The sequence below is a fragment of the Enhydra lutris genome, unplaced genomic scaffold, assembly GCF_002288905.1.
Source record: "Enhydra lutris kenyoni isolate GAN:26980312 unplaced genomic scaffold, ASM228890v2 scaffoldscaffold29, whole genome shotgun sequence".
Taxonomy (NCBI): Eukaryota; Metazoa; Chordata; class Mammalia; order Carnivora; family Mustelidae; genus Enhydra; species Enhydra lutris.
Genome location: NW_019154113.1, coordinates 19,017,805 through 19,041,113, shown reverse-complemented (window position 1 = coordinate 19,041,113; position 23,309 = coordinate 19,017,805). Strand labels below are relative to the sequence as shown.

The 23,309-nt window shown below is 57.0% G+C and overlaps 1 protein-coding gene across 1 annotated transcript in view; it reads left to right on the top strand.

Annotated features, from left to right (window-relative positions):
- LOC111152627 (adaptor related protein complex 3 beta 2 subunit) overlaps positions 1–22,305 on the top strand; it is a 28,560-nt gene extending 6,255 nt beyond the window's left edge. The window contains 27 exon segments of the mRNA XM_022511162.1: positions 1,792–1,867; positions 2,000–2,074; positions 2,336–2,431; positions 4,713–4,873; positions 5,151–5,217; positions 5,316–5,498; positions 5,596–5,879; positions 6,239–6,293; positions 6,640–6,711; positions 7,974–8,036; positions 8,378–8,510; positions 8,767–8,876; positions 9,333–9,509; positions 14,838–14,945; positions 14,947–15,025; positions 15,796–15,914; positions 16,025–16,081; positions 16,327–16,435; positions 16,730–16,847; positions 17,231–17,414; positions 17,592–17,652; positions 17,982–18,088; positions 18,279–18,507; positions 18,897–18,981; positions 19,193–19,290; positions 21,912–22,050; positions 22,155–22,305. Of these exon segments, the coding sequence (XP_022366870.1) occupies positions 1,792–1,867; positions 2,000–2,074; positions 2,336–2,431; positions 4,713–4,873; positions 5,151–5,217; positions 5,316–5,498; positions 5,596–5,879; positions 6,239–6,293; positions 6,640–6,711; positions 7,974–8,036; positions 8,378–8,510; positions 8,767–8,876; positions 9,333–9,509; positions 14,838–14,945; positions 14,947–15,025; positions 15,796–15,914; positions 16,025–16,081; positions 16,327–16,435; positions 16,730–16,847; positions 17,231–17,414; positions 17,592–17,652; positions 17,982–18,088; positions 18,279–18,507; positions 18,897–18,981; positions 19,193–19,290; positions 21,912–22,050; positions 22,155–22,305 (3,196 nt within the window).
- The last annotated feature ends 1,004 nt before the right edge of the window (positions 22,306–23,309 follow it).

Here is a 23,309-nt window from a genome sequence, read left to right as displayed (position 1 = left end):
TGACACCATCTCAGACTTCTAGCCTCTAAAATTGTGAGAAAATCAATTTAGGTTGTTTAAGCCACCTGGTGGGTGATGCTTTGTCACGGCGGCCCTAGCAAACGAATACAGTTGCCCTATTTTTTTTCCTTTAATGTAGTTTCATATACCAAAGTTAAAAAAAAAAATTAAACCTTAGCCATCTGGTTACTGATAACTTTATGACCTTGAAAAGAAAAATTTCCTCTTCCACTTCTATGTTTAAGAATCATTTCACGCGGCACCTGGGTGGCTCAGTGGGTTAAAGCCTCTGCCTTCGGCTCAGGTCATGATCCCAGGGTCCTGGGATCGAGCCCCGCATTGGGCTCTCTGCTCAGCAGGGAGCCTGCTCCCTCCTCTCTCTCTCCCTGCCTCTCTGCCTACTTGTGATCTCTGTCAAATAAATAAATAAAAATCTTAAATATATATATACATATGTAAGAATCATTTCACAACTAATCACAGATGTGGGGTTTCTTTTGGTCTGAGATGCGTGGACCAGCTCAATGCTTTGCTGCACAGCAGCTGTCCCAGCAGCGTGTATGTGTGGGAAAGAAAGGTTCTTCCTTCCACTGGTGGGTTACTTGTTCCTAATGTACCAATTCAGACCCATTGATGAAATTGTCCCCTAGGACCTTTGACTTTGTTTTTAGACTGGTACCATGGAGTTTTTGTCATTGCCCTGTTTTGTGTTTGCAGTTCCCGGAGGGTGAGCTGCCTGTCACTGCTCCGTTGTTCTCTTCTTCCCCAAATTATTCTTTGAAGCTCCAGGCAAATTTTGCTGCCATGTCAGGAAGTTTGACAAAATGCCTTCATTGAAATTTCATTGAACAGTGCATGGAATTTATGTATTGGCCTGAGGATGACCTCTCTTCCTTTCAGCTGTGTGGCGGGGTCATTTATTCAAATCTTCATTTATTTCTCCCAGGACAGTTTTATAACTGCCTGGAATCCCTGTTGAATGTTAAGTGACAGCTCTGGCTTTTGTTCTGAGGGCATCTCAAGAGATTTCTGGAGCCCTGGGACCCGTCCAGTCCTGGGAGTTAGGTCAGTCTGTGGAGTCCGGACCCGGGAACACACCTGGGCTGGGGCAAGAACATTCTGTCCCTGTTTGGACACTGACTCCTTCCCACGAGCTCCAGAGCTTTCCCTTCTCTCCATCTGGCCATTTTCTGGGTGGGGCCCCTACTTCTGCTGCCCCAGACCTTTGCTTTTCCAGCTCTGGGTCCCCGCCGGTAGGGGTTTCCTAGGGATGCCGTAACACAGAGCCCCAGAGTGCGTCATTCAGAACAAGTGTGTTGTCTCACAGTCAGAGGCTGGCAGGCCAGAAGGCAGGTCTGCAGGGCCACGCTCCCTCTGAAACCTGCAGAGGGATCCTTGCCCCTTCCTGGCTTCTGGCGGTTTCCTGGCAATCCCTGGTATTCCTTGATGTGGAGATGGATCACCCCAATTCTCTGCCTTCACCTGGCATCCCTTGTGTCTCTCTGTCCACATGGCCACCTTCTTAGAAGAACACCAGAAACACTGCGTCGGCCATACTCCCATGTGACTTCCTCCTCATTACAACTGTGGCAACCGTTTCCAAAGAGGGTCACCTTCTGGGGTCCTCGGGGTTAGGACTTCAACATCTCTTTGGTGGGGGACCCAGATCAGCCCGTACCATGGGCTGGCCCCCATTTCTCCCGACCCCAGGTCCCCTGCCCAGGTCCCTTCTTCCTGCCTGGCTCCGGACGGGTGACCCTGCTGACCTTCTGTGCCTCCCACACCCGCCAGGCATGACGACCTGAAGGAGATGCTGGACACCAACAAGGATTCCCTCAAGCTGGAGGCCATGAAGAGGATCGTGGCTGTGAGTGAGGAAGGTGTCCTCAGGGTTGGGGGCAGGGATCAGAGAGCAGCTCCCCTCGGCTCCCTGCGGACCTTCCGTGGTAAGCGTGGGCCTCCCCGCTTTTCCTCCCCCTCCCTTGGCCCCACGCCCCAGATGATCGCCCGGGGAAAGAACGCCTCAGACCTGTTCCCCGCCGTGGTGAAGAACGTGGCCTGCAAGAACATAGAGGTGAGCGCCTCCCGGGAGGGGTCCCCACGCTCCCGCTGGTTGGGGTGAGGAGGACAGTCCAGCCCCCCGGGCCTGGCTTGCTCAGAGCGCGCTTGGTTCAGGAGAAGACACTGTTTGCGTGGGTCCGAGCGGAGGACCTGGGCACACCGGGGACGCTCTTCCCCCACGGGAAGAATTGGTCTCCGGGACCGCAGCCCAAGGGTGGCGACATCTCCTGGGGTGGGGGGGGGCGCCATCGCGCTGAGAAACCGCCTTCTCCAGGTGAAGAAGCTCGTGTACGTGTACCTGGTGCGCTACGCCGAGGAGCAGCAGGACCTGGCCTTGCTGTCCATCTCCACCTTCCAGCGCGGCCTCAAGGTCAGAGGGGTCGCTTTGCCCCCCTGTGCCGGAGGAGCGGCCTCGGGAGAGGCCGGTGTGTGTGGGGGGGCAGCCTGGGGCCCCACCTGCCTGGAGTGGGGAGGGTCCGCGGCAGAGCAGAGGACCAGCGGGGCCCTCAGTGGGGGGAGGCCAGCTCCCAAGGGCCGGGAGACATGGGGTGGGTGTCCAGAGGCCGTGTCGCTCCTCCCCTGAGGAGCCTGTGATGATGGCGGCCGGGAACAGGAACCACTGAGCCCCTGAACATGGAGAGCCCTGGGCTCCCTGCCCCTTGGTATAAAGGAATTGTGGCCACAACCAGACAGAAGTCCCCTCCTTAAGGCCCACTCTGTGAGGGGCCGGCTGACCAGGTTCCTCGCCTTTGCTGGTCACAGCCTTGGCACCAGCGGGGGCTCCTAGTCTGGGTTTCTGTGGAGAACAATGACTCTGGAATTCGGTGAGGAGGTCTGAAGGGTTTGTTGAAAACAAATTTGAAAACAAATGAGCTCTACCCAGAGGAAAACAGCAAAGTTCACCCCGTAGGAGAGCTGCCTCAGGCGTGTGTGTGTGTGTGTGTGTGTGTGTGTGTGTGTGTGTGTGTTGGGTTCAAAGGTCAGCACAGACGCCATAAACACATGACTGTCCATTTCCAGTGAGTTCAGTACAACTGCTCATTCCTCTAGCGTTGAAACAAGGTGATTAGGACCATTATACAATTAGAACAATCAGAAACAATGATTAGAACCGTTCATTTCCAGCAAGGATTCTCCCTTCTTTTGATCAATCCAGGCTGAGACTGTGTTTGCTTCCTTAGCAGCCCACATCTGTGGTTTGCTCAGCAGTCTCAGTCCCATTGTGTATCGTTTCCAGGCAGACGCCAATCTGCTCATAAACCTTCCCCAAGTACAATGTTTGACCAAGATGTGGATCCACCTAACTATACAGTCAGCTGGCATTTTCTTACCTGGTTAGAAACGGTCTTATTCAATAGCAGAAAAATTTCATAACACCCTTCATTTACAAAGGGCTGTGGAGATACAGAGACAAAGCAGACATGAGTCCTGCTCTTCAAATGCTTACATATGAAGTGAAACAAAAGGCCTGCATCAAAAATGGCCAGCCAGGGGCTACAAGACGCCCACCAATGCTTGCTGAAATCAAGATCCACAGTGTTAAAATCTACCAGCCTCGTTACCCTATCAAAAAGGAAAATCCTTTTTTTAGTAACTTCCTGTGAATCCATAATCATTTCCAAATACAAGGGAAAAAACAGGTTAGAGCCATAGATAGGATATGATTTGACTCTGTGAAAATACAGACTCCTGCTTTTTATTATTATTTTTTTTTAGGATTTTATTTATTAGACAGAGATCACAAGTAGGCAGAGAGGGAAGCAGATAGAGAGGGGGAAGCAGGCTCCCCACTGAGCAGAGAGCCCAATGTGGGGCTCAATCCCAGAACCCCGGGATCATGACCTGAGCCGAAGGCAGAGGCTTTAACCCACTGAGCCACCCAGGTGCCCCCAGACTCCTGCTTTTTAAATAAGCCTTCTAAACCGTGTGTTTAAAAATCGCTGCTAGAATTTTGACAGGGATTACCATCATCATGTCCCATCATTTTGTGAATCTTCTCTTCCTCCGTTTTAGAACATCAAGAAGGCACCTGTCCGTGTTTTGGCACCTCTCCCATTGTCCACCATTCTCTAAAATTCACAGCAATTTACAGCCAGTGCAGCTGCTGTTGCTCTCACATGACTGCAATGTACCATGTCTAAGGCTGTGCTCCCGTGTGCCCTGGAGGCGACAGGAGCAAAGAAGAGGCTCCTGTGCCCGTCTGTTCTAAACACTGAAGGAAGAGGAAGAAGAGCAACTTCTGGGAGGTTGCTGGGGGGAAGGAGTATTAATGATGAACTCCGCAAAGGAGGCCAGTTTGAATTTGCAGGCAGTCACCTCTGGCATAAATACAAAGACCTCCCCCACCCCAAATCCCACCCAAGGACCAGGAAGTGTTTCAGGAACTCTAGGTATCCTGGAAGATTTTCCCTCTTCCTGAAAAATGAAGCAACGCACTGCCACAACTGTTCCGGTGTCAGATTTCTGCAGCGGGGATGAGAGTCAGTTCCCTCAAGTGGTCCCCACTCCCTCTCCCCCGGGTCCCTAGGACTGGCACTTCATTCAGGGAGACAGGAACTGCTGGTAGCTAGGGACAGTGAGTTCCACTGACATGGCCTTTCCGATCAGGCCACTGTGCTCTCTCAGGGCTCTGCCTCCACCTCTTCTCCTAGGACCCCAACCAGCTGATTCGCGCCAGTGCCCTCCGCGTCCTCTCTAGCATCCGGGTGCCCATCATCGTGCCCATCATGATGCTGGCCATCAAGGAAGCTGCCTCGGACATGTCACCCTATGTACGGAAGACAGCTGCTCACGCCATCCCTAAACTCTACAGGTACGCCCCCAACCTAGCCCTTCACTCCTCAGGGGGTGACCCCAAGCCCCCAACCCACCCCTGGGCTCTCCCAAGTCTTGCAAATTGCCCTTCTTCTCTTGTGCTTCAGATGGTTTGAGACGGTTTGGGGAACTGATAGAGATGGAGGACAGTGTTGGTGGCAGCTCACACGTCTACCAATAAGGTTGGGGTGGGGGTGGTGAGCACAGTGTGAGCAGATACTGGGAAGGCCGGGGAGGGCGGAGGGGCAATTCCCTCACAACCGTTTCTCCTTCAGTTTGGATTCTGACCAGAAGGACCAGCTGATCGAGGTCATTGAGAAGCTTCTGGCCGACAAGACCACGGTGTGTACACGAGCACACACGGATGGGTGGTGGAAAGGAGGGGCCCAGGGGCCCTCTGCCCTTCCTGTTCACGTTCTCTTGCCCCGTCTGTTCCCCAGCTGGTGGCGGGCAGCGTGGTGATGGCCTTTGAGGAGGTCTGCCCGGAGCGCATCGACCTGATTCACAAGAACTACCGGAAACTCTGCAACCTGCTCATCGACGTGGAGGAGTGGGGCCAGGTGGTCATCATCAGCATGCTCACCCGCTACGCGCGCACGCAGTTCCTGAGCCCCACGCAGAACGTGAGTGGGCCCCGCCCCCAGCAGCGCGGTGGGGAGGGCGGCCGGGAGGAGGCGCGCACTGCCCCCCACCCTGCCACCCCCCCCCATCTCCGCTTAGGAATCTCTGCTGGAGGAGAACCCGGAGAAAGCCTTCTACGGCTCAGAAGAGGATGAGGCCAAGGGCCCGGGCTCGGAGGAGGCGGCCACCTCAACAGTGCCCACCCGAAAGCCCTACGTCATGGACCCCGACCACCGGCTGCTGCTGCGCAACACGAAGCCGCTGCTGCAGAGCCGCAGCGCCGCGGTGGTCATGGCGGTGGCACAGCTCTACTTCCACCTGGCGCCCAAGGCGGAGGTGGGCGTCATCGCCAAGGCGCTGGTGCGTCTGCTGCGCAGCCACAGGTGCGCCTCCCCCCCAACTGCCTGCCCCTCCCTCCCCCCCACCAACCTGCCTGGCACGGGGAGGGGTGGCTGGGGTGGGCAGCCCCCACGCCCCCGCGGGCTGACCTACATCCACCCACGCTGCCCATTTCGGGAGGGGTAGGCAGGCCCTCCCAGCTTTTCTCCGACCCTGGGTGCACACGTTGTGCCCCACTCTTCCCCCCTACACCCCCCAGCCCCGCGCCATACTGACCCCGTTAGTGCCCACCCCCGACTAGCGCCCTCCCCTCCCTCCTATTTGGCCCACCTCCCTACCCTCGGCTCTCTGTCCCTCGCCCGGGCGGAGGGCCCGGGGTACCTCTGACCTGTCCCCCCCGTAGTGAGGTGCAGTACGTGGTGCTCCAGAACGTGGCCACCATGTCCATCAAGCGCCGGGTGAGCACGTCCTGCGTGGTGGTCGGGGGAGCGGCGCCTATGGGTGCGGGTGGCCCCGGGACGGCAGGACGGGGATGCCTTAGCTGGGGGGAGCGTGGGAAAGGGCAGACCCCAAGCGCAGGACGAGGAGCAGGGCCTGGATCCTGAGAGCCGCTGAGGGAGGAAAACCCAGAGAAGAAAGACGGGGTCACGTCTGAGATGGGTGTGGGAGGACAGTGCGGTGCGGGGGGGTGGGGGGGGCGCAGGAGGGATTCTGTGCCTCGGGTTGGGAGAGCTGGGGGAGCTCTGGGAACGAGGCCCGCTCGGGCTGTGAAGGAGCGTCCTGGGGCCGCGTCTCTTGCGCCAGGGTATGTTTGAGCCCTACCTGAAGAGCTTCTACATCAGATCCACCGACCCGACCCAGATCAAGATCCTGAAGGTGAGTGAGGCCGGCTTTCCGCCTCCCTCCCTTCCCCACCCACAAACCGGGACATCCGCAGTGGCCACCGTGGTGCCTGCCTGGTTCTGGGGCTGGGCCCAGGGCCGCTGAGTCAGAAGTGTTTGCTCTGGGAGCTGGGCTGCTGAGAGAGCCTTGGCCTATCACCTGTTAAACCTCTGCCGCTTTTCACATGTAAAGTAACCTGATTTTCATAATAAACTAAAGAAGCAGACGTTGTCTCCGGTTTATAAAAATGTAGACCCAAGCTCCCTAGCGCAGTCAGTTCTGCTGACTCCAGAGTTCCTCCTTTGCCCCCACTGTGGTCTCCTGTCTTCCACCCACCGTGTTCCTTTCCCCACACACCCACCCCCATCAGGCGTTCACGCAAACATACACCCACAGAAGTGGTGTCAGGAGCCCCTACCCACATTCCATTCCCGCTCTGCCTCCTCCTTACTGAGTAATTTCATTCAGCGGCAGTTAATCCCAACTCTGAGCATCTACTACGTGTCAGTCACAGCTAGATCTCGGGTACGAGGGATGACAGACTCATCAGACACTTTGCCCTTTGGAGCTTATAGTCTAGTGGAATGAGAAGAGACACTGAGCAGCTAATTGCAAAACAAATGTAAAAATCCATTTGAGAAATATGGTCAGAAAGAGAAGTGGAGAGGGCTGTCAGCACAGAGGAGGCCCTGGTCTAGTCTGGTGCCAAGGAAGCTTTCCTCCAGGAGGTGAGGCTTGAGCTGAGCCTGAGAAATGAACGTGAATTGTCTAGGCGAATGCAGGGACAGGAATGGCAGGAACTGCTTCACAGGGAGGAAACAGTATATGCAAAGGCCCTGAGGCAGGAAGAGGTCTGACAAAAAGCTAGTATGACTGGGGCATGGAGGGTAAGGGGGAGAGCAGTGTGAGGACAGAGGTAGACAGTGGTTGGCTTGTGGAGTTTTATAGACCATGGTAGGAATGTTGCCCTTTATCCTAAAAGCAATAGGATGCTTTGTTTTCAGTTTTCAGTGGAGGTGGAGGGTGACATGCTCATGCTGTCTATCCGCGAACTCAGGGAATCCATTTAGGGAGCAAACTGGTCTTTCTGCATTTTGGACAAGTTTCACAATCTGTCATTTCCTTCATCAGTTTAAGGATGATGCAGGGCTGCCTGTAGGATTGTTTCCTGGCCTGGGAAGTGTGTTTGGGACCAGGGGTTATGGAAATACACAAAGCCCACTGGCTGCCCCGCCCATTTTTTTGCCTCCCCGCAGCTGGAGGTGTTGACCAACCTGGCCAATGAGACCAACATCCCTACTGTCCTTCGGGAATTCCAGGTACGGGCCAGGCCCAGCTCCCGGGGGAGGGACCCTGGAGAGTTGCCCGGAAGCTCCTTGTGCTCAGTGACAATCGTCCTGATGGGCCGCTCTTCTCTTCAGAGCCAGAAGTAGAGAAATGGTTGTCTTAGACCCCCTCCCAGTGTCTTCTGCTGGCTGTGGGCCCGGGAATCACTGTGGGATGAGTAAGAGGGTCACTCCCTCTCCCAGAATTTTGTCTCTGGCGTGACAGTCATTGAATGAGGGGTGACAGCCTTCCCGGAAGGCCACTCTCATGCCTGCAGAATCATGGGGAAGGGGGTCATGGCCAGCAGGGGTCACTCTGTTGTGGTGTCCCACAGACCTACATCCGCAGCATGGACAAGGACTTCGTAGCGGCCACGATCCAGGCCATCGGGCGCTGTGCCACTAACATCGGCCGAGTCCGTGACACCTGCCTCAATGGCCTGGTGCAGCTGCTATCTAATCGTGACGGTCAGTGTTGGTCTGCGTGTCCTCCTTTGATGAGCGGAGGGCGTCTGACAGGCCTGTCTGTCCGGGCATGATGCATGTTTGTCTGTCCATCCACCTCAGCGTCTAGGTGTGGCCGCATCTCTGAGAGCCACTGGAGGAGTGCAGGGAGCCTTGGAAGAGGGCTGAGGGTCTGGGAGCGAGCGGGGCAGGCGCGCGCACTCCCCCGCGCGTGGCCGCCTCCCACCCGGGGCCCACACGCTCACTTCCCGGCTGGCAGAGCTGGTGGTGGCAGAGTCCGTGGTTGTCATCAAGAAGCTGCTGCAGATGCAGCCGGCACAGCACGGCGAGATCATCAAACACCTGGCCAAGCTCACTGACAACATCCAGGTGAGGGCGTGCCCCCGCTTGCCCTCCCATCCAAGCTTCCTCCGTGATTTTAAAGCCCGGCGATTAAACACTATAGCCTTCGTGAAATCAGCTTCCATACCTTCCATCCAGGCTCCGAAAGGACCGCAGGTGGAAAGAGGGGGACCAGGTGACCCTCACAGGTTGCCCAGGCCTCGCTTTCCCCCCTGTGGGTCCCTTGCTGAGCTCCACGGCCTGTACCACGGCTCACATTTTCTCTGAAGCTCTCGCCGATGGACGGACCTCGTGTTTTTCTCTTTGTCCTGTGAAGTTGAAACTTTCGAATAAGGCATCCCTTGAGCCCCCTGGCCCGTTTCCCAAGGACCCCACTGTTCATTGGCCAGCACAGATGGGAGGCGTGGCATTTGCTCGGCTGGCCACGTGCCCACCCGCACGTCCACACGTACCCGGGTCCTGACCGCTCCCGCACACCCGCAGGTGCCCATGGCCAGAGCCAGCATCCTGTGGCTCATCGGCGAGTACTGTGAGCATATCCCCAAGATCGCACCTGACGTCCTGAGGAAAATGGCCAAGTCCTTCACGGCGGAGGAGGACATTGTCAAGCTGCAGGTCATCAATCTGGCAGCCAAGCTCTACCTGACCAACTCCAAGCAGGTGAGCAGGGAGAGGAAACCCCCGGACACGTACTGAGCCCCAGAAACGGCCCGGGCGGGAAGCCGTGGACCCTCGCCAGGCAGCTGGGAACTCCAGCATCTCTTTCTGTTTGAAGACAGAGTTCAGGGCAAGTGTCTAGTGTCCCCCCAGGGTCCACAGCTACTCCGAGGGCTCAAGGGCCAGGAAGGATGGTGGACGGGGGCGTTGAAGAGGCTCCCCTATGGGGCTGTGACGTCCGGTCTGCCTATGCGAGCGTTCCTCCCTGCTGCCTTGGGAACAGTAGGGCCAGAAAGAACCACAGAGGAGTGGGCCTGAGGGAGGGGCCGGTGATGGCGGGCACTGGTGGGAGAATGTGTATCCTAGGAGATGGGGTCTGTCCGTCCTCCCAAAGCATAGCGTTGTTTGGCCAGTCTGTGCCAGGGACGTGAGGGTAAGTCTCTGCTTGGTCTGGGATGGTACTGGTGTCTGTTGTGGTTCTCAAGGTTAAAGGTTATGGGAGGTACCATAGCCAAGGGCATGGCTCAGCTACACTGGGATATCAGGATAGTAAAAGCCTGGTAAATGTCCAGCAAGCCGTGAGATGGTCCGAGGAGAGTCTCCTAAGAATAAAGTGTTACATGCAGAGTTCTCAAGGTCTCAGAGAGTCCGAGCACTACGGCAGTTCCCACACTCGCTGGCCCTCTCAGTTAAGTGAGGTAGGGGGCCAAATCCAGCCCGTTGCCTGTGTTTGTAAATAAAGTTTTATTGGGACACAGCCATGTTCATTCATTTGTTTATCACATATGGATAATTTTGTGCAACAACAGCAGAGTTGACTAGTTGTGAGAGCCCATATGGCCCACAGAACCCAAAATGGTTACTTTCTGTCCTTCCTAAAAAAAGCTGAGCGACCTGTAGAGCTGAGTGTCTGAGCAGGTGGCTTGGGTCAGCAGCATGGCTGTACCCTGGAGATGGTGACATCCCCCCCCCGCCTGCAGGTGGCCTCTTTGCCATCCCATCGAGTCTCCGGGCAGTGGCACTCGTGTCTTCAGTGGCTCCTTTGATCCTTGGTGGCTTTGATGGGCTCCAGGGACTAAGCTGGGGAGGCAGGGCCATCAGGGGCTGGGACACTGGTCAGGATTTGGAACAGGCAGCAGTCATGCGTGGAAGCAACAGGGGACGGGGTCTGTGACTGTCGGTGTCGAGGGAGAAGCAGGCTGGAAAGCGAAACTAGACAGCGCACTCCCTGAGGGAATATTTGTGTGCCTCCTTTGTTCAGAGGTGGGGAAGGAACAGGCCGGAGGGCCGTTTGAAAAGATGAAGCCCCATGGGTGGGAAGTCACCCAGACGGGCTGAGGGCCGAGCAGAACCCCTGAGCCCCCAGATGGTGATGGGTGATGTCGGCATGTTCCTGAAGGCTGTTGTGTCCCCATGGCATTGCCCCAAGCTGTCACTGTTAGCTATGGTGCGTTTGCTCATTCCTTCTTTAACATAGAGTTCTCGAGTGCTCACAGTGCCTGGCTCTGCGGGGGTATCCTCGAGCATGACAGCAGATGAGACATGTTTACTGGCCTCCAAATGCTCCCGGCCAAGTAGGGGAAACAGTAGGAGACACAGGGCAGGAAGAACTGTAGCAGGGTTGGCGCAGAGTGTGGGTGTGGCCAGCTGAAGCCGTCTCCCAGACAGGACACCGGGGGCGGGCCCGTCACGGCAGCCGGCATAGGCTGTTCAGGCAAATGGACGGGGACCTCCACGTGCCCTTCACCTGAACATGGGTCCCAGGCACAGGCCCTTTAGGACAGTTCTTTGATTCAGTAAAGAGAGCTTTTCTCCTCTCTCCAGTCCTCCCGTTTTCCACTTCTTTTCTTCCCAGCCTATTCTCAGAGTGCTGGAGGAAAGAGAATCGTTGGCATACCGGGAAGGAGGAGGTGTGGGTGTGCATATGGATATTTGTACAAAACGGTGGTGATGCTTCCCCCTCCCAGTACCATGGGTGACATTCTGGGCCTGCCATGGGCCACAGCAATCCCAACCACTCCCCACTTACTGATCTCTAGCACATGCCGGGTCCTGGCCCAGGCCAAGGGGCTGGACATAGCTGTGCCCCATAAGCCTCAGCAGGTAATCAGGCTCTGGGCCAGAGGCCACGAAAGCTCTGATAATAGAGGTACTGACAGAGGGCTGCGGGCCTCGGCCCTGTGTAGGTAGTCCTTACAGCAACTGGGGTCTGACACCTGGGGCAACTTTCAGCAGTGAGTTTGCTTTTGATATGCTGGCTGAGATGTGTGGGAGGAGGGTCTGCTAGGAGCGTGGTGGGAGCCAGAATCTGGCCTCTACCATGGATGGAAAATTTTGATAGAGTTCTGCAGAATTTAAAAAAAAAAAAAAGGTAACTTTTTTTTTTAATATATCATAAAGGTCATGCATGATTATTATAACCCATTTGGAAAACCCAGAAAAATAGTAATTAAAAATATAAGTTAGCCATAGGTCTGCCACTTAGAAAAGATCCCTTTTGATCTTCTATTTCTTTAGCTCTTAAAAAAACATTTCTGGTGCCTATATGTAGTCATCCAAAAGTTACACATCCCTATCTCGTTCAGAATCCTAAGTTTCATTTCTGTTTCTTTCCAGTGCCTTCATATTTAGAAAATTGTTTCCCTGTTCACAGATCAATTAAAAATCCCACCTATATCTTCTCTAGATTTAGATTTTTGTATTTTCCGATCCATCGTAGTAGTTTTTCTCTTGATGTGTCACAAGTTACCATAAACCCAGGGACTTAAGACAGTGTGGGTATTTTCTCACAGTTCTGCGGGTCGGGAGTCAAGGCGCAGCTTCACTGGGTCGTGTGCAAGGCTGCCCCGAGATGCCACTGAGGGCTGGGCTCCCGTCCGGCGCTCTGCAGGGAAGGGTTCTCTTCTAGGTTGGCCTGGTTGGTGCTTAGATGCAGTGCCTTGGGATGGTGGGACCGAGGCCTCGGCTTCTTTCTGGCTGTTGGCTGGAGACTGCCCTCTGTTTGAGAGACCACCCTCAGTTCCTTGCCAAGGGGGTCTCCCTACACGGCTGCTTATTTCTTCCAGGTCACCAGGAAAAAAAGTCTCCAGAGCAAGGTTTATATAATGAAACTTAATCACAGAATTATGTTTTACCTCCATGACCTTTGCCCTAGCCTGTTGGTCAGAAGCGAGTTTCGGGTCTTGCCCACACTCAAGGCAAGACGATTACGTGAAAGCATGAGCAGCAGGAGGCAGGGACTGTGCAGGAGGACCTTACAATCTGTGTGCCACAGCCATCTAGAGCTTGTTTTTATATGTGAGGTCAGGGTATATTTTGCTTTCGTATTTTGAAGAACCAGTGTCCCAGTGTGATTTAACAGGTGGTTCCAAGGTAGCGGGTGCGTTGACATTGGTTCTCAAAAAGGGGTCCATGTTCCCCACTTAAAAGTCTTCTCCCGGAAGCTGGAGCCTGCTGGTCCGTGGGAACCTCGTTCCATTCTTGGTGCACTGAAGCAGGTCTCCTGGGCCTCTTGAGCTGCCTGTGAATCCTGCACATCCTGGCTGAGCGAGGGGAGCGTCTTGGTGGTGCCTACTGGATGCTAGGATTTCTGGTGGGTCCTTGGGGTGGGGAAGGGTGGTGAATTGTTCTAAGCAAATCCTGCAGTGACAAGCGGGGAGTGAACCAGGCCCTTCCTGTGTTAGTTGTTGATGTGCAGTTAAGGCTGCGGACAGAGGGATCCAAACCCTTAACACTTCTTTTTTTTTTTTTTTTTTTTTAAGTTTTTTTTTATTTATTTGACAGACAGAGATCAAAGTAGGTAGAGAGGCAGGCAGAGAGAGAGGGGGAGGCAGGCTCCCCGCCGAGCAGAGAGCCCGATGCGGGGCTCGATCCCAGGACCCTGGGATCATGACCCGAGCTGAAGGCAGAGGCTTTAACCCACTGAGCCACCCAGGCGCCCCACCCTTAACACTTCTTTCCGGAACTAGGCAAGGACTTGGGGAGGGAGAGAGTCTGGTCGGCCAGCTGGGATGTCTGTAAAGGAAATCAGCAGCATCTTGAGAGTGGGCCATGTTGATAAGGGCATCGACCGGCCGTGACTGGTCAGACGATGTCTGGCCCAGGGCAGGGAAGGTCTGTGATGAGGGCCACTGCAAGGTGTGCTGGGGCATCTGGCACTGAGAGTACTTACCTGTGATGGGAACAGTGTTGTAGGCGCTGTACTGCTGGAAGGGACTGAGTGGAAGGTGAGGCCACCGACGTCCCTATGGGCTGTGTCGTAGGTACAAGAGAGTCACAGTGGCTCTCTAGCTTTGCCACAGCAGTGGCTCTGATTCTCGGCCAGCAGCTGGGGGCTCTACCCCTCATGGACATCTTTCTGACACTCCCTCTGGGTCACCTGAGTTAGCCATGTCCTCGGCTGGATGCCCGTCAACGTCAGGAAGACCCGACTGGGTTCTAGACTCCCTCCGCTGCTTCCTGCTGCCCGGGCACTCTGGCTGTGGGGACACAAGATCTGTGTACTTGGTGGTTTTGTCTTGCTCGTAAGCGGTGGAGACCCGGGTGGGGGCAGCAGCCTCATGGCAGCAGGGAGGTGGTGCAGGGAAGCCGGTGGATGGCCGGCTCTGGCGAGCCCGGGCCTAGAAGCAGCCTGACTGACTCCTTAACCTGAAAGGAGTCGCTTCTGACTCTGCTGCTCCTCTGGAAGGGGGATGTTTCATGAGAGCGTGTGAAGCGCCTTACACAGCACACAGTGCTGGAAGGCCTCCCTGAAGGACGTCGGCTGCCTGTCATGCTGTAAACGCAGGGCTGAGAAGGCCGGGATCAAGGCAGAAATCAAGATCTGGGGTCCTGGGATGCGGCTGCCTCCACGGACCCCATAGGCCTTCTGCAGCCCCAGTTTGCTCTCATCTCATCAGAACCTTCTGTGGGAGCTCACAGCCTCTGCAACTCTGGGCTGCTCAGAATGTACTGTGTGGGTCAACGGGACATGAGGACAGCCCCTGCCAAGGGGATCCCCCTGTGCCCCCCGCACTCACCCTGGTACCCCATAGTAAAGAGGCTGGCCTGGGCTGGAGTAGGCGTGGCAGGAGCTGGGTCTGGGACAGGGGGACCCCCAGACTGAGGAATAATGGAGCCCACGGCCCAGAGGGAAGAGATTATAAAAGGGCGACCTCTTCTGCGGGGCACAGCAGTTGTCGGAGCTGGGGTCAGGAGTAGGGCCAGGGGCTTGAGGGGAAGCACAGAATGGTAGAGCAGCGAGTGGGGGAGGTACGAGCGGGCAGCAGGTGTTGGCCTGGGGAATCTGCTGCAGGGCCCGCCCACCCCCGTGTCCCCACTCTCGTCCCCCAGACCAAGTTGCTGACCCAGTACGTGCTGAGTCTGGCCAAGTACGACCAGAACTATGACATCCGTGACCGAGCGCGCTTCACACGGCAGCTGATCGTCCCGTCAGAGCAGGGGGGGGGCCCTCAGCCGCCACGCCAAGAAGCTCTTCCTGGCACCCAAACCAGCCCCCGTCTTGGAGTCATCCTTCAAAGGTGGGAGCTGAAATCAAGGGTGATCTCCTGGGGGAGGGGGAGGAATTGGTCAGGACCCCAGACCCGGCCCGGGCCCCTGAGTTTCCAGTCTTAGCCAGACATCAGGACTTCTGGAGAATTGCCAGACCCCCATCCCCAGGAGGTGACAGATTTTAAAATCTCTCAGGAAAGAGGAGGTTCCTCTCTCCTTCCCGACAGCACCCCCTCTCTGCATTACCCTCCGGATACCACAGGCTGGGCCTCTGGCCCTGACTCCTTCCCACTCCTATTCTGACTGTACACCCTCCCCATGGGGTCCAGAGCCTGACCAGGCATGTCTTCTTCCTCCCCGTTGACCCAGCCTGGCCAGCCTCTTCCTCACAGTTGCTATCCTCATACCAACCAGGCCTCTGCCCAAGCCTGGCTGTGCCAAGGCACACAGACCCCATTGCCCCAGAAAAGAAGCCCCACTCATGTGTCTGCCTCCCCGCAGACAGAATCAAGCAGATGGGCCAGCAGCATCTCTGGGCCTGGAGCCCCCTCCCGCCCCCCCTCCACCCTCCTCCGCAATCCCACCAGCCCCATCCCTCAGCCCGTGCTCTAGTCAGGCCAGACAACCTTATCTCCTGGCACGAGGTCCTAACTTCTGGCTGGAAGTCCCTAACAGGACACAGCCACTGCTTACACCTGCCTAGCTGGGGGGATCCAGCTGTCCACCCCACCTGGGAGATAACTCCCCCAGGGCGTTTCCTAATACCTCCTCCTGCCCTCACCTCTAACCCTGCCCCCAGACCGGGACCACTTCCAGCTGGGCTCACTGTCCCACCTGCTCAATGCCAAGGCCACAGGCTACCAGGAGCTCCCAGACTGGCCAGAGGAAGCTCCAGACCCATCTGTGCGAAATGTGGAGGTCAGTGGGGGTGAAGGCCAGACTGTGTGTTTGAGGGCCTGGGGGCGGCGCAGGTAGCAGAGTGCCCGGCAGTGCTGGCCTGGCCCTCTTGACGCCCTCCCCACATGCAGGAAGAAGATCTCTCCCTTATCGAGACCCACGTGGGCCTGTTGGGCGAATACACGGAGGTCCCCCTGCCCGTGTGCCGTGCTCTCTCCCCCAACCCCGTGCAGCTCCTCCCCTTCCCCTGGTGTGCTGTACCCTACTTCTCGGTTCACAGTTCTCCCTGCATCAGCAGCATCCCCTCCCCTCCCCATTTTTCTCTCTTGGAGACTGGACCAAGGAGGGCAGGGTGCGAGGTAGAAACCTCGCGCTTTCCTTCCTCCGCCCCAACCATGATTCGATGCTCCTCTCGCCCCACCCCCATTTCCAGGTACCTGAATGGACCAAGTGCTCAAATCGAGAAAAGAGGAAGGAGAAGGAGAAGCCCTTCTACTCGGACTCTGAGGGGGAGTCAGGCCCCACAGAGTCTGCAGACAGCGGTAAGGAGATCAACAGAGCTGGGGTACCGTGCCCCTGGCCACGTGTGTGATCCACATGGTTTCACATGTGCAGTTGTGCAGCTGCGTGCCTGGACCTGTATGTCTGTGGGTGGGCCCAGGGGGCGGCACGTCACTTTCGAGTTCATCTGTGTCCTGGTCCGGGTGACGTCTGGGGCCTGGGGAACCTCGGGGGGTGCAGCTTCCCTGCTGAGTCATGGTGGGATCCCAGGGCACCTGTTCTGGACCCAAGGGGGTCTGCATCCAGGGAGGGGCCCTGAGCCAGCTCCTCCGCAGACCCCGAGTCCGAGAGCGCCTCGGACAGCAAGAGCAGCGGCGAGAGTGGCTCCGGGGAGTCCAGCAGCGAGTCTGATAGTGAAGACCAGGAGGAGGAGAAAGGGAGGAGCAGTGAGAGGTAAGAGGGGAGCCAGCCAGGTGGCTGGTGGGGCTCAGGGGGTCTCCTCTGGAAAACAAGGGGGAATGCTCAGCCTTAGCCACTCTCCTAAGAGCCCCCGAGCTTCCTCCTGATCTGGTAGGGCCTGCAGACCTCCAGTCCACTCCCATGATGGCTGCTGTGGCTGGCTGCAGGGGTCTCTGTGCTGGGCCTGCCCCCTCACAGGGGCAATGTGGAGAAGCAGTCTGGGGCCAGGGGCCCAGGCACAGGAACCCACATGTGGCCTCCACTGGCTTGACTCCCCTCTCCTCCCTCCCAATTTCCTGGGCTTCTCCTGCTCTTCTGGGAGGCAAGGAGAGGTGTCCAGGCTGGGCCTGAGCCCTATTTGCCCCCACCCCCTCTAGTGAACAGAGTGAGGAGGAAGGTGGGAAGAGGAAGACCAAGAATAGGAAGAAGGTGGCTGAGGGACAAGGAGATGGTTCATCTTCAGATGAGGGCAGTGACTCCAGCAGTAGCTCCTCCGAGTCTGAGAGGACGTCAGAGACAGAGGAGGAGCAGGTGGAACCTGCCTCTTGGCGGAAAAAAACAGTGAGAACCTTGGGCCCGGATGGGGGGCAGTGGGCTCCTGGGCCAGAGCCTTTCCCATGTCCTGGGCCAGGCCCAGTCATCTCTGCGCCATCTAGAACAGACCATGGTATCACCTATCCAAGCCACAACAGGCCAGGTTCTCTCTTCCCGCACCCGCATCCCATTTTTCTCTTTCAGCCTCCCAGTGGCAAAAGTGCCCCGGTGGCCAAGGAGATCTCCCTGCTTGACCTAGAGGACTGTGAGTTTGGGTAGTAGAAATAGCAGGGGAAGGAGACCTCGGGAGGGTGGCTTAAGAAGGTCGATGGGAGCTCTGGATTAGGTTCCTCAGATCTCCAGGGTAAGAGAAGGAGACAGAACACACTCCTGGGTTTGAGAGGGCAGCAGGACAACCTCCCCAGGTGTGGGGTTGGAATCGAGGAGCGAAAACCACCGGGAGCCCCGAGGCGGCCCTGAGCGTCGCTGTCCATGGTGCTGAACTGTGTGCTCCCTAAGCTCTGTGCTCTCTACTCAACCCAAGCCAGTTCCACATTGCCTCTCCCTCATAGCCTTCCTCATCTCCTCCCACAGTCACCCCGCCCAGTGTCCAGCCTGTATCTCCCCCTACAATTGTGTCCACCAGTCTGGCTACTGACCTGGAGGGCCTGACACTCACAAACTCCCCACTGGTGCCCTCGGTGAGTGGGATGGGGGAGGGACTCTGGGACAGGGACACATCTGTGGTGCATCCTAAAGTGTGGATTTGTGTGTGGGGGTGAGATGTAGGGGATAGCCTTGAGTCTCCACTGCTCGATGACCCTAGGTGAGGGCAACGTGGGGACAGGCCCTCTCCTTGTTCACTTCCACACTGGCCCTCCTCCCCTCCAGCTGCTGAGTCCAGCGTCAGGTGCTGGGAGGCAGGAGCTGCTACACCGTGTAGCTGGCGAGGGGCTGGCTGTGGACTACACCTTCAGCCGCCAGCCTTTCTCGGGGGACCCCCACATGGTGTCTGTGCACATCCACTTCTCCAACAGCTCTGAAACCCCCATCAAGGGCCTGCACGTGGGCACCCCCAAACTGCCTGCCGGCCTCAGCATCCAGGAGTTCCCTGAAATCGGTACGGAGGGCCTTGGACGTGGTGGAGAAGGAGGCTCCTGGGCAGAGTCAGTCTTTCTGTGGCTGCTGGTGCCCTCTGTGCCGGGCCAGGCTGTGAGGGCTCAGAGAGGGCATCTGATATGATCACGCCCTGGTAGACAAGATGACTGGGAAACAAGCAAATCTGCATCAGGGCAGAAGGTGCTTGAGGCCTTGGTGATTTCAGGACGGACTTAAATGGGGGAAGGGGGAGGGAGAGGGTTTAGATTTAAGGAGAAAACCAGGAACCATCTCCCAGGGACCCAGAAGGTCAGGAGTGCATGGTGGGGTGGTCAGCTCTGGCAGTGATGGGTTCCAGACCTATTAGGTGATGGTGTCCCCCCTCTCCCTTTCCCTGCCTCGTACCCGCAGAGTCCCTGGCACCTGGAGAATCTGCTACTGCTGTAATGGGCATTAATTTCTGTGATTCAACCCAGGCGGCCAACTTCCAGCTGTGGTGAGTATCTAACTCATGGTGGGGCAGGGCGGAGGATGGGGAGGGGAGGGAGCAGAACTGCAGGGATATGTCATGCGCTTCCGGGTCTGGAAGCCATCCCAGGCCCTCAGATCTTCTCTCTTGCTCTCTTGCTGCCTTCGGGCAAAGTGGGAGGTGAGGGGCAGGACTCCGGCCTCATTTCCTCTCCCTCTGTCTCCTCCCACCTTCTCAGTACCCAAACCCGGCAGTTCTATGTCTCCATTCAGCCACCTGTCGGGGAGCTGATGGCTCCCGTGTTCATGAGCGAGAATGAGTTCAAGAAGGAACAGGGTGAGTACTCCCTGGGGTGGGCGAGGAGGGGCTCAGTCATCCACAGTGCCTCGTGCTGGAGGAGCCTCCCCAGCTTCAGGCAGAGCCTCAGAGCAGAGGCTTCATGGAGGGTGGGGCACATCAGTGAGGCTTTGGAGGGAGGGGGCTCAGCCAGGCAGAAAATTCTAGGCTTGCATTCTAGCTTGGGAGAAATATCATGAGTACGTGTCAGGGAAAGTTACCAGGAAGAGAGGAGAGTTTGGTTTGGGACTCAGCAGTCCATAGCACAGAGGGGTAGTCAGAACAAAACTGAAAAGGAAAGGTATGCTCTAGTTTCTGGATGCCTGGGTTGCTGTGCTACAGGATTTCAGTCCCAGAATTTGGGAGCTAGAAGGGGTCGCCAAAGTTACCAGGTCCACCAGCACTGTGAGGGAGATTAGGACTGTAGACCTCATTTTCCTAGCCATGGAGGGTCCCCGAAGGTGTCTGAGGAAGGGACCAGGTCCCTGAGGAATGGACCAAGGGACCTTGGCTTCAGCAAGGGGAATCCGGCAGCACCAGCAACTGGGACCGCCCCGGGAGAGCCTGCAGCAGGCAAAGAGGCAGGACAGCTTGGGGAGAAGCATGGGGCTTTGTGAGCCCTGGCTCGGTATTCTGACCCCGCCACTCCCTCAGTGTGTGACCTTGGCCTAAATCTTGTCACCGTGTATAAGGCTGTTGCACTGGATCTGGTGAGAGGTTGAGGACCGGGATGAGCACCCTGGCAAAGTCATTGCAGGGCTGGGGCAGGGAGTGGTGCTGGGCAGGGGGCAGCTGAGGGCTGCTCGCTGCCCTGAGAAGGAGAAGAGGGAGGTGTACGTGGATGGCAGGGTGGGCAGGGAGAATGGCAGTGCCCTTGCCTAGGCCAGGAGTCAGCAGCCTTTTCCCGTGATGGGCCAGAAAGCAAATGTTCTAGGCTTTGTGGGCCACGTGATCTCTGCTCAATGACTCAACTCTGCTGTTAACACAGAACAGCCACAGATAACGCGTAAATGAATGAGTGTGGCTATGTTCCAATAAAATTCTATTTATGGACACTGAAATTTGAATTTCACATAATTTTCATATGTCGTGAAATATTAAGCTTTTGATTTTTTTTTGCCCCCCCCCACCCCAACACTTAAAAAATATAAAATACGTCCTGGGCCGTGGGCTGTATTTGGCTTGCCGACTGAAATTTACCCAACCCCTGATGCCAAAAGAGGAGGAATGGGCTCGGCAGGGGAGGAGGGAGGAGTGTGGTTGGTTCCAGACGAGCTGATGGTGAGGTGCACGGGGCATGTTCGGGAGCTGGCCCTTTGGTAAGCGACCGCAGGTGTGGGTCTGTGCCCCGGAAACACCTCTCAGCTGGAGTCAGGAGCCGAGGTGAGAGCTGGAGCTGTGAATGAGCCACATGTCCCTGGGAGAGAGGTGGGTGGGAAGGTGAGGCCAGGGAGCGTCCTTGAGGAAAACCTGCATTCTTCAAGAGAAAGAGAGGAGGGATAAGAGAAGGAACAGAGCAAGAGGCAGAAGGAGACCCTGGGGAGGAGAGAGGACAGAAGACTGTCCTGGGGTGGCGTGGCTACAGGCCAGGATGACACAAGACCTTCTGCTCCACACGATAGGTGGCTGCTGCCCCCATCTGAGAACAGGTCATTGCAAAGAGGGGACAGAGGCCAACTGCAGTGGGTGGGAGGAGACCAGGGCTTGAGGCAATGGAGCCCTCTTGGGAGGACTTTGGCCATAAATGGGGAGGGAGACACAGCAATAGCATGACAGAGAGGACTTTTTAAGGACTTGGACACCTGGTCACAGGGAGAGTAAAGGTACAGAGGCACGGAAATGTCATCACTCCAGAAGGAAGGGGATGGGGGCAGCAGGAAACGGAGGGCCGTTCTCAAAAGGAGAAGAATGGGGGAAGCAGCAGAGGGAAGACAGAGGGGCTGCAGGGAAGGCGGCAGGAGGTCACACAGCTGGCCGTGTGTGGTCACATACTCACTGAGTGTGTGAGTGGAGGGGAGAGCTCTGGCCTGCAGAGTGAGGGGTTGTGGGGTGCTGTGAACGCCCAGGGGTCCGGAGCTCATGCCGCAGGTGACATGAGAAGTCCATCTCAGAGCCTCACGTGACCGCTGTCCTCTGGCCTGTCCCCTGAGGACCTGTGCCTTGACCGAGAGTGTAACAGCCACCAGCGATCTGTTTGTGGGGACTCAGCTTTCTGGAGCTGGGAGGGACCTGAACTCGGGTTGGAGGGCCAGCCAGGAAAGACCAGAGCGTGTAGGGGCTGAGGTGGAGGACACTGCTTCGAGCTGACTGGCCACCAGGTCCACGGGCTCTTCCTCCCAAGGGGTGGGTAGTCCAGAAGTCTGATGGTGGGGAAGGGCCAGATCTGTCTTTGGTCAGCAGCATGGCTAGAGCTCGGGGTGGGGAGGCTGGCTTCCCGAAGCGGGGTGCGGTCCAGGACAGAAGTAGCCCCTCCTTGAGTCTGAGGGATTCAGACCCGCTTTTAGCCTGAGACCTGTCCAGCCTGCGGGGATCTCAGTTGAGGGTGCTGGGACAGACCCAGGTGCCAGCCTCTGGACCCAGCATGGCCTCTGCCCTCACCGTGACCTTTGCCCCCCCCCCAGGAAAGCTGACAGGCATGAGTGAGATCACAGAGAAGCTCACGCTGCCAGACAGCTGTCGCAGTGACCACGTCGTGGTGCAGAAAGTGACTACCGTTGCCAACCTGGGTCGTGTCCCTTGTGGGACCTCTGACGAGTACAGGTAGCGGCCACCAGCAGAGGGGACAAGATGGGCTCTGGGCAGGCCTGCTCTGCAGGAGGGCCCCAGGCCACGAGGCTGAGCCCCTGCCTCTGCCCTCACCCCAGATTTGCAGGCAGGACGCTGACCAGCGGGAGCCTGGTCCTGCTGACCCTGGACGCCCGGCCCTCGGGGGCTGCGCAGCTGACTGTCAACAGCGAGAAGATGGTGATCGGCACCATGCTGGTGAAGGACGTGGTGCAGGCTCTGACCCAGTGATGCCCGCGGGCCGGGAGCTCTCAGCCCTGCTCGTCTCTCCCTCGTCGCACCTGGGCTGCTAGCCCCCATCCTTCGTTCTCTCTCTCTTTTATTCTTCTCTCTCTCCTAGCAGATTCCTCATGCCAGATAGCATCAAGGCTGGGGGTGGTGGAGCTGTTGCCCTCTGGTCATTCCCAGCCCCTCTCCCCCATAATGCCCCCCCATAATGCCCCTCCCCACAGGTTCCACATGCTCTGTGCAGGGGGAGCCCCTGACTGCGCCCTTGTCTTCCCGGCTTTCTGCAACTGTGTGTGTAGCAGAATCCCAATAAAAAGGCTTCTCCCTATATGCTGCCTCAGCTTTCCCTCCTTTTGGGCTCTGTCTGAGGGGGACGGGGGCGAGCTGCTCTGAGTGGCCGCATGACTCTTGGGAATGATCATCGCTGACTTTCTAGGGAAGGTTGGGACTCACTCCCATAGGTGACTCTGGCCAGACTCCAGGGTGACCCTCCCTGAGTCTCCAGGCATGTGTGTGGAAGAGACCTCCAGGCAGGGGTGGGGGACCGAGCTGGAAGATCTCCCTGTCCTTGCTAGCAGGCTCTGCAGAAGCGAGGCCTCTCTGGTCACTGTCAGTTCCCATGGCTTTCCCTCATGGGCCCTTGGGAAAGACCGCTAACGTGGGGGACTCCCCGACATTGGCGTGGGGTTCGGACTGTGTCGGCAGTGGGGCCCCTGCCCGGCTGGGGAGCTGACCCAACCAGCCGTCATGGAGGGGCGGGAGCAGGAGAGGTACAGCAGTGTTCCCAAACAGCCCTGCGTCCGATCACCCCACAAATTCCAGTCGGCGTCTGCAGGAGAGAGCCCCTTTCTCACGGAGCTCCGGGGACTGAGGTTGCTCCGTGGACACACTTGAGCAGTGAAGACGGATGGCCTCTGCGGCTGGGACGAGGCTTCCGGACGTGGCGTGAGTATCAGGGGCTTCTTGATGCCTTTCTCTGTGAGGAAAAGGGCTGCGTGAGCAGTGCT